At 40.4% G+C, this 10,852-nt stretch overlaps 1 protein-coding gene across 1 annotated transcript in view; it reads left to right on the forward strand.

The window, feature by feature from the left end:
- The window catches only part of FRMPD1 (FERM and PDZ domain containing 1), a 144,822-nt gene extending 135,250 nt beyond the window's left edge, over positions 1 to 9,572 (forward strand). Inside the window, exons 15-16 of the mRNA XM_075208398.1 lie at positions 455 to 1,330; positions 6,618 to 9,572. Of these exons, the coding sequence (XP_075064499.1) occupies positions 455 to 1,330; positions 6,618 to 8,803 (3,062 nt within the window). The 3' untranslated portion in view covers positions 8,804 to 9,572. The remainder of the gene's footprint in view (positions 1 to 454; positions 1,331 to 6,617) is intronic.
- Positions 9,573 to 10,852: the final 1,280 nt, after the last annotated feature.

A 10,852-nucleotide genomic window follows, 5' to 3' on the forward strand; every position in this document is an offset into this window, starting at 1 on the left:
GACAGAGATTAGGCAATTTTAGTAAGTATTCTACTTATTTGATAAGAAACAATGGAATGTCCTATCTATTTTATCTTTGACTAGATTAATGAAAAGATAATTATCCAAAATTAAACAATTCCTCATTCAATGTTACCTTAATGTAACCTCCCCCCACCGCCAGTATAGCATATTGGTCCCTCCCCATGTAACAACCCCAACCTCCCCATTACTTCAAGCTCACAAAAGTGTCCAACAATCCATCCATATCTTTTCAGTAGAGTTATATGAAGCAATGCAATCCAGCATTCCACTTTCAGGTAATGAAAGGTCTATTTCCTACATGAAGGGATAGGATAATATGTTAATAGGAATGTCTAAAAGTGCACAATCCCTTAAATGATATGTTTGTATTATTAATGAATGACTACAAGATCAAATGCTTTAATTAAATGTATTTGTTTCAATTACTAAGGATATGAATCTAGAGCTTGCAGTGACTCAGAAGAGTCTTCAGAAGTTGATTCTTCCCTAGACCTCTCATCAGATCTACAGTTTCTAAGGTACCGCAACATAAAACCTTTGCATGATGAAGAGAAGGTAGAAGAAAAGGATAGAGAAGGTGTGTGCGCATTACAGGAAAATGACGAAAAAAAAGAAATTGATGCTCAAGAGACAGGTTGCTGTGATGGTGTAAACAATGATATAGACAGCATTTCTGAAGCCTCTGATTCAGCTAACACAGAAAGCCAGGGTTACAAAATCAGCTGGTCCAGTGATTCAATTGATGCTCTAGAAGAAGATGACCTAGAGACCTGTTCTTCAAGTAGGCCAGAGTTCTTCCAGTTTTATAATCCCATTTTGGAAGCTGTGTCTACAGAAGACCAGGGCGTATTTACTGATAATCCAGAAGTGAAATGCAAAGTAAATGGATGCCAAGAATCGGATCCATTACTGTGTTTTTTGCAGCGGAATAATAGCAGGGAAGATACTGATAAAGATGACATGGACTATTCTAGATCTCCCAGAGAGGTAGAGAGCAGAGAAGACGATGAACTGCATGGTCTTTCTGGATGTGAACTTATAACAAACAATATAATGGAATATTATAGTCTGTGCTCAAATGTCTCCCCTGCTAGCAGTGTGGACAGGAATATTCCTAGTAGCCCAGAGATCAACTGTGTGAAAGATTCAATGGAAAAAGCTAAACTAAAGAAAGCTTTTAGCCGGGGAACGAATGACAAAGTGGAGACACTTATCCTTGATCCTCCACCTGGCTTTGGTGACAGCAGTTCTGAAGAAGAATTTTTTGATGCTACAGACAGATTCACACCCACACTAAGCTCCCCAGGTAATATAAATATCACAATGTCCAAATTGTCACTGTTGATACATTTACACCCGGTTTTTGTGATGTGTGGCATAATTGACTTTGTTGTTATCTAAGAATTTTCTTTTCATTTAGAAACAGACTATTTTTTAAAGAATATATGTATTGTTTTTTCCCCATTTTTAAACAAACATATCAATGTATTTAACAACATTGGATACTATACAACATTCAATTATCTTTTACAGATTAAATATTACTGATGGATATGGTCAATGATTGTCTTTTTCATTATGTACAAACAACTATATTTGTATAGTATAGGCAATATCTATAACTTATGTATAAGTTTGTATAGACCTCAAGGGGATAACAAATAGTCGCAGTATATTGAATTAGTCGATTAACATGATCTTGATTGTGAATTGGACCTATAGTGTAATGTATATAAATATAGGTCCATATTGTCCATATTTGATTATAATTAGCAATGGTCCCTCTTTGTAAATTAATGGATTAGATTGTTGGTAGGTTGATCATGCCCTTCCACATCTCAAATATTGGGTTTTCAGGGTTCATTCTATTAAAGTCATTTTATCGCTTACCAAATAAACATTGTCCAATGCGATTATTTTGGTTCCAAAGCACAAAGATATTTAATTACAAATTTGAGCAGGATTTACAGCAAGCCATTATTATGCATAAAAGATATTACAATAAAGTAGGAAAGTATAAAAAGACTGAATATATTACATTTTATAATGAGCTTCACCCAGGATAAGATATCGTCATGTTGTCTGTGTAGGCAGGATCAGAGAGAGAGCTATCTTGTAAGGCAGCTTGATAGTATCCAGTTTCAGTATAGGAAAAAACTAAATGATGATGTCACTATTATTATTATTATCATCATCATCTTTATTTATACGGCGCCACAAGGTCTTCGCAGCGCCATACACAATATAAACAATGGACAATACAGGGAAAACAGTATAGAACAATAAACGAGTAATACCATGACTTCAGAGGCTCCAGGCAAAGCAATTATATTGAAGTTGGAGCAGAAGAAAAGGTAGAGAGACAGGAGGGCCCTGCTCATAAGAGCTTACATCCTAAAGGGAGGGCAAACAGACGGCTGGCACAAAGGGAGTCAGAAGAGGGGAGCAAGCGCTCTCCTCTTCTGAGGAGGAGCGACATGGATACAGAGAAAGAGCGGTTGGCGAGGTATGAGGTGAACCATGTGAGGAACCAGAGAGACCGAGAGAGGGAAGAGTCTGCAAAAGGAGGGGATGGTCCATGGTATCAAAAGTTGCGGATAGGTCCAGGAGGATGAGCAGGGAGAAGTGACCCCTGGATTTAGCAGAGAGGAGATTATTAGCTACACTGTTCAGTGTGGTTTCAGTGGCGTGGATGGGGTGGAAAGAGACAGGCTGAAGAGATGAGCTAAATAAGCACAGACAGTGGGGGAGAGGGAGTGAAGAAGGTGAGAGGGGATGGGATCCAGGTGGCAGGTAGACGGGGGAGAGGAAAGAATGAGGGAGTGGACTTCTTTGTCCGTAGTAGGGCAGAAGGAGCACCAGGGTAGGTTGTAGGAGGGGGGAGGAGCGAAGACAGAGGCAGGAGAAGAAAGGGAGTAGGAGATGTCAAGTCTGATGGCCTAAATTTTTGGAGGAGAAAAAGGAGGCAAAATCTGTATCAGAGAGGGAGAGTGGGATAGGAGGAGGGGTGAGGAGAGAGGTGAACGTGGCAAAGAGGGCGGGGATTAGAGGACTGAGAAGAAATGAGGAACTTAAAGAAAGATTGTTTAGCGAAGGAGAGGGCATAGGAGGAGAGGATTAACTTTAAATGAAGGAAGTCAGCCAGGGAGCGAGATTTCCTCCAGAGGCGTTCAGCATCACGAGTGCACTTCTGGAGAAAGCGGTTGAAATTGGAGTGCCAGGGTTGGGGAATTAAGCTGCGGCAGCGGACAGAAGTGGCAGGGGCGACAGCGTCTAAGGCAGGGAGGGAAGAGGGGAGAGTAGAGTTTCAAGAGAGGAGGAAAAAAAAGTAGGGTCAACAGCGTCAAAATTGCACCTAGTGAGGGTAGTTTTTTTTTAACTATTTATTTTGAAAAATAGCAATGATGTACAGATAAGAATCAACAATTAGTACATTTGCAGGAATAGAAACAAAAACAGAGAACAATACAGATCATGGGCATATGTCAATGGGGCTGAAAATGTTTGAGTAGCAAATATCAGAGACAACAACAGGTTGTCAATAAACAGACAGGTAGTATACAATTGTTATCCATAATATTCAAGATACTATAACTTTTTATAACAATATGGTGTGTGTGAGGGGGGGTACTGGTCGTCACCGAGAAGGAAAGAGAAATAGAACACACTTCCCTTTATCCTCACATTTCCTCACCCTTATGCTTCCCTTTCCCCTTTTTTTAAAATGAGAAACAATTAAATAAAAAGGGGCAATAAAAGTTTTGAAGGAGATTACTACCTAAATACTCTGGGAAGGGAGACAGCATCAAGAGTCAGGGCACCTATGAACATAGGGAAGGAGTTGTCTCCAAGTATGATGGAGGGGAGGTCAGAGGAAAGGTAGTGGGTAATCCAGGCTGCGAAGTTGTCGAGAAAGAGAGAAGTGGGGCCATGGGGCGGTATAAGACTGAGACATGGAGGTCAATGGTGGAGAAGAGGCGGATAGAATGGACTTTGAAGGAGGAGAAAGAGAGGGAAGGCTCAGAGGGAATGATCCAAAAAGTGCAGTTAGGGGATAGGAGGATTCCCACTCCCCCTCTTGGACGGTCATCCGGTCTGGTGGAGTGGGTAAAGGAAAGACCACCATGGGAGAGAGCGGCGGAGGAAGCAGTGTCAGCAGAAGAGAGCTAGATTTCGGTGATAGCAAGGACGTTAAGCGAGTTGGAGATCAAGAGGTCATGGATAGCCGGCAGTTTTTTACGGATTGATCTGGAGTACCAGTGGGCACAGGAGTAGGGGAGGGAGGGGAGGGGAGTGATGTGGAGGAGATTGGCAGGGTTGATGTAGCGAGGGGGAGCATTAAGGTAGGGACGAGGAGGGGGGCTAGGGAAGAGGCTGGGAATAGGACAGGAGCGCGGAGGCATGGTGAGAGACAGGAGACAAGGGGGTGGTGGAGGGGGGAGAGAACAGAGGTAGAAGAAGCAGGAGAAGGAGTTGGAGAGGAGAGGCAGAGGTGAGGACAACAATATGCAAATAATAGTGCAGTAGGCTGGTAATAAAATTAATAAAAGTAGTAAAAATAAAGAGAAAGTAAATTACAAGACAAAAACAATTAGGTATCGCTAAAGAAATAAAGACATGGTAATATACCAGCAAAAACATTAGGTAACACAAAGAAATCGGCAATGCTAAAGAGACAATACCAGGCAGAGAGGACAGGGAACACTAAATGCAAGTGGTCAGTGATCATGGGTAGTCCAGAACAGGAGTGTCCACAAGAGCTGGTGCAGTCAGGGTGGTGAGCAGGAACACAGGTGAGTCCAGGTGAAGCCAGGTGAGTCCAGGGGGGGAGTTCCGGTGGATCCAAGGAAGGGTGCAGTTGAGTCTAGGAGAGAGATCAGGAGAGTCCAGGGTAACAGGGAGAGTTTTGGGTAGCAGGGAGAGTACAGGGGCAGAGGTAAATGAGGTCCAGAGTCCACAGGTTTGAGGGTGGCAGGGAGGATGGATGAGAAGGCGAGGAGGGGAGCTGCGTATGAGGAACTATAGGTGGTGGGACCTATAGGTAGCCAGTGGAGGAAGTGGGTTGGATGGTGGTGAGGATGCAGAACTGCGAACTGTTAATGGGGCCAGGTAAACACTGAGGGGTGGAGAGAGAAATGGGGCAGATGGAGACCACGATTGAGTTAGACAGGAGAAGAGGCGGAGGAGGTTCACTGGGCATCCATGGGGACAGGTAGCAGCATCTGGTAGAGAGCAGCAGGGAGAGATACTAGGCCAGGGAGTGAATTGAGGGAGCAGAGGAGAGCAGGCCCGAGCCGCAGCCTATAGTGACTGATCCGGCTGAGCAGGGGGAGGTGCAGCGAGCGGAGGCAGCATCAGGAACTGGAGAGATGAGTGGCAGATGGCATGAAGCAGCAGGACATCGGAGCAGCAGACATCAGAGGAGGACACAGCAGACAGGAACAGCTTGAGGAGGAGAAGGCCCGGGGCAACCGGAGACCGCAGAAGTGGAGGTGAGTAGACCGCCCGGAGAGTAGGCCCGAGCCAGGGGCTGTAGTAAATGGCAACCGTGGGACAGAGCACTCAGAGGATGATTGCCCATGAGTGGGTGTATGATCATCAGAGCGTATACTTGCACTAGGAGTCGAGCACCGGCAAGAGATATGCCTGCTGACAGGTATATCTGCGGATGTGTCCACCTCTGATATAGTTCCAATTTTGTGATCATGCCCTTACTGTACTTGGCCTCTGCTTGCCCACCGCTTCCCACCTCTGTTCCTTCTCTGTAAGCATAAGGAATCATAAGTGTAATTTATGGCCAAATCTGTATTTTATACAAAAAAAATGACTTATCTGCAACTCTACATGAGGCCCTTTGTGTGCAATCATGCAGGAACACTATCAGGTTATGTACTATCTTAGCTGAAAATACACACAAGTGCAGGAACATAGTGTAGCAATTAATTGAACATTTGCTTTTTTAGTCTAACTTGCACCAGACTAATCAAGTAAAATGCAACTCTATTGCTGATTTGTTGCTGTAGATTACTTCCTTGTGCACATTTGCACCTATGTTTATAAAGAACCTACTGTAGATCACAAAGTACCTCACTCAGGGCACATATGTGAGCAAGACCTACCCAACAGAAAAAAGAATAGGAAGCCTACAATATAGTAGGTAACTGCACTCTGACTAATTACGAAGATTGAATTCAGAAATGTTATAAAGGATGCCTTTATAAATTAGCAAACATTTGTGTAAATGCAGTGTACACAATACATAAAGTGGGAAGCACTAATTCATACTGGTACAGTCACAATATTGTCTTGACAAGTTCACAACATGCCGCTGCTTGATTTTGACTTGTTCTAAGGACCTTCCCGGTTCTTTCCAATATATGAACATTGTCATACAAACTTAGTATTGTTACTAAACAACAACAACTTAACCCTAAGTTTTATATTAACCATCATTTTACATTTCTCGACTTGATCCTCATTGTCTCACATTTTACCATCTCTAGAATCTCCATAATATTTATGTTTTTCTGTCCTTATTTATGTGAATACTTGTTCTCAACTCTTATCTTTCTTTATGTGCCTTCACTTCTCAGGTCCAAAATCAGAGACAACATTTTACTACTCAGACAATGCAGCATTAGATGGGTCACATGTGGAAAATTCTATGGAAAAATGCAAATTGGAAAAGTATTTGAAAAAGCCATCAAAATCCTTAAGGAAAAGAAGGTCTTTCCTACAGACAGACTACACTTCTCAGGTCACATTTCCCTTGTCACCATCTAACTCTTTAGATACTATTGATCATGTATGTTGCTTTGAGAAACAGTCACACTTTCATGTAGAGTCACAATCTCCTACAGTTTCCTCCTTAAAAGACATTGAGGGTGAGCCTGCTCTCCTGGAAACCAAATCGCTTGTCCAACCCACATCCATAGGAAAACCTAAAAACAAAACTCATTCTCCAAGTCTAATGGAGATGGAGCCTGACACCATGGAAACTAAGTCTGTGACTGATTCGGTATTGTCCTCCATATCAGCTATTCGTTTCAGGAGTGACCCAGGAGTTATAGAAAGAAGTCAGAATGCTAACTATTGTGCACTTGGAAGCTCCAATGCAGATAACAGTCTAGACTGGAATATAGTAGAACACAATGGCAGAGCTAGTCCATCAGAAATATCACTACAACTGGACAACACTGTTCTGAATGAAGTAACAAATTTCTGCCTGATACCAGTTGATGAGAATAATGAAAGCTCAACAAGTTTTTTAAAGGAGGAAAACATAGCAGACAACTCTGAGCAACATATTAAGGTAACATTTAAAAACATATTTGAAAATTTAGATGAAAATGAAATTTCTGAGGACTACATTGGTTCAATTTCCTCCATAGATCCAACGGTCAGAATGTTACTGTATATTTCTCAGTCAGAAGACCCAAAGACTTCCATGCACAACATACAAAATACTGACCCTATTAATTCAGAAGATACTTCACAGAAAGAAACAATTAGTAGGCAAGGTTCTCCGGAAATATCAAAAACACAGAAGCTATGTAGCTTCTCAAATGCTACTGATTTACTTTTTGATTTCAAGGGACTTGCTGACCTTTTCACCAGTAGCCCCATCAGCTCATTTGAAGGTGGAGCTGCTACAGTATCGAGCATTCCTCCTTGTGAAGAGGAAGTACATCTTTTACCTAACCAAGAACCAGACCAGTTTACATTATTTGATTCACCTGATATGATAAGACATTCCATTTGCAGCAAAGAAATTCTATCACCACCATGTTCCTCTGAGACAGTATTAGATACATTCAAACTATGTTATGATGAAAATAAAGAGAAAATAGGCCCTAAACTAACCTCCGAAGAAGGCTATAATAGGCATTTGACATACCAAGAGAAATATTCTTCAAAAACACAGTCTGTCACACCAAGATTAACTGAAACAATAAATAAAAGTTTTATGAGTAATAAAGCATCGGGCATAGAAAATGAAATTCAGAATCGTCATGATGCAGAACAGAAAAGCACTGTGTTACCCAAAGTTGGAAACTGTAGCTGCCAATTATCTTACACCAATTGTTTTCGAGTTGCAGACACTGATGTAGAGAACGAAATTATTGATTTTGGTGGAACTGTGTCACCATTACCTAGAACAATTCCACCTGCACCAGGAAGTTCTTTGTTTCTGAAAAATAATCATAATTCCACAAGCATCACTAAGAACAATATGTCCTCCTTAGAACACTGTGAAGCTCTTGATGTCCTAAGAGGCAGAATACACGATGGCCCAACTGGCTTTGGCAAGTTGCAAGATAGTGTATTGGATCTGCAAAAAATTCTAGAGAAATATAAAAACAAGACACATAAAGTGCACCCTGTGGACAAATGTTCTGCCCTGTTTTCCGAACAAAAGTCTTGCCTTTGTAGTGTTTCTCGCAAGATTATGTCTGCATCACAGAAAGCACTTAGATCAGAACAGTCATCAGAGGAGATTTACCAGGCAGTGGAAGAAACATTTTTCGGGCTCCTGCATATGACTGAAGTATGTCTCCAATTTTCCAGTTGTGTGCGGTGCAATAAACGTCAAACCGATGTCCAAACAAACCTTCGTGATCTTGTATGCACCTATCATCAGTTTGTTCAAGCGGCCAAGAGGGCTTCAGAGACAGAGAATCGCGATTTGCATTTTAAACTCCTGTCTCGCCAGTGCACTGCACTCACTGCTGCTGTTTTTTGCCTGACTCAGCAGTTCAGAACATTGATATCTCTGTGAAAGACGCAAATGAGAACGGGATATACAGATTTTTCTCTTTATAATATTTGTGACAATACTTTCAGAGACATCAGAAAATCATGTTTCGCACAGTTTTGCTACAAGAAAGCAACCTGTTATATGGAATTACAAGGCTGAAATAGTCTGTTTGATCTGTCGCTCATTAGTTATGCCACATATATTTTGTCTGAGATTATCAGTGATTAGTCTGGTTTGATGAGACCAAATGAATGTTTTACACTATTGTCATGTCTGACATATAATTGTTACTACTTACAACACTAATTGTACAATTAGCCAAGCACAATATCAGTATTGCCTTATTTTTTTGCCCTTCAAGAAGTATATATAGATTGTTACAATATTTATTTTCCTTGACTACATTATATAGTCTTTTAACCCCTTGACCCCAAAATCTATTATATGGCATTATTCTGGATGTCATTATCCATTAAGTAGAATGTTTACACACATATTTTACTCTATATAACTTTGATAAAGTATTTATGTCAATGTTTATATGTACAGAATGCACCAAAGAACTATGAAATTCACATACAGATCAAACTATAGTATATAAAGTTGTCTAAATTTTGACTGAACAAACTTGATGACGTTTCCTTTATTTTTTTTCGTTCAAGAGCTAAATAAGTTTATTTTGCTATTACAAATTCTAGTACATCCATAATGTATTTTTCATCTTGAAAATGATGTTATATAAAGCTGCACTATATTACCTAACATGAAATTATAGTATATTGACTTTGACTCCTGGGTATAACTACTATACACTTTTTTTTTTGAAAGTGTTCAAAATAATTAAAATTATAATTTATCTATATTGTGTTATATAATCACCTGACTGCACAATGTTCTGCTTTTATGGGAAACACAGTTAACAGTTAATCTATGTGTTATATTCTTACGAATGCTAAAAATTATTTAATCCACAACAGATAATTGGTGCTATTTCTCAACATGGCTGTTTTAAATATATGTTCACTACTGTGCTGTGTAAAACTGCTTTTAATAATAGTAGTTAACATTAAGTTATAGCTAAATTGTATGAAGGAGTTATTTGTAACATCCACAATGATATATACTATTATGACAGCCCTACAGTAAGTTTTGTATCACCTGCTGCTTCCAACACCATTTATGTTCCTTCTCTGTAAAAAAAAATGGATTGTAAGGCTTTGTACACACAAACCAACTGTTCAATTATTTTGTAAGTATTCTTAAAGTTTATGAAATGCACTGTGACATTGGTAGGCCAAACAATGTAAAGAATGGACTGATACACACTTTTTGACAAGTGTCAATTTTGACTGCAGCATTTAGAAACAGTAGCATTTGGTAAAACAGTGAATTTCTCTAGAAACTCTCACTTAACTACATTGTTCACTATGCCGCAGGGAAACTTTGGGACACATTAATGGACAAGCTACCAGCACTATTAAATCGAGGACAAAGTACAAGTTTTTGTCTATACTATTAACTAGTGTTGTTTTTGAACTTCGTGTTTAAGAGTCCTGGGGGTAAATGTATCTAGGTGCGATTTTGCAAATCCAGCGACTTTCTCGGGAGAGTTGAAACTCACTGATGTATGAAACTGAGATTTAATGTAAAATCGCCAGAGATGTGTTTCTTTCCTTTCGCTATTTTCAAAATCGATAGAGATCAAAGTCCCGACTGTTTTCCACTCTAGCTATAATAGTCTCAAATGTATAAAGCTGCGATTAAGCAGTAAAAATTGCCAGATACAACACGCTCCTTGCTAGCAGCGTGATTAGTACAACACACACTGTTACACTGTTCTGCCAATACAGCTGGAGGTCCGGCAGCTGTCAAATGTGTAAAAATAGATAGAAGTGTAAAATAAAAAGTGTGGGGTCCCCTCGCCCGCCACTATTAGCCCTAGTGCTGCCAGCCTACTGCTGATTACGTGAAAATCAGGGAAAAATTTTTTGTGGGGTTCCCCTGATTTTTACATAGCCAGCACTAAGCATACCAGCCAGGGTGGGTGGCACTATAGCAGGGAGACACGCG

The sequence above is a fragment of the Mixophyes fleayi genome, chromosome 1 (genome assembly GCF_038048845.1).
Source record: "Mixophyes fleayi isolate aMixFle1 chromosome 1, aMixFle1.hap1, whole genome shotgun sequence".
Lineage (NCBI taxonomy): Eukaryota > Metazoa > Chordata > Amphibia > Anura > Limnodynastidae > Mixophyes > Mixophyes fleayi.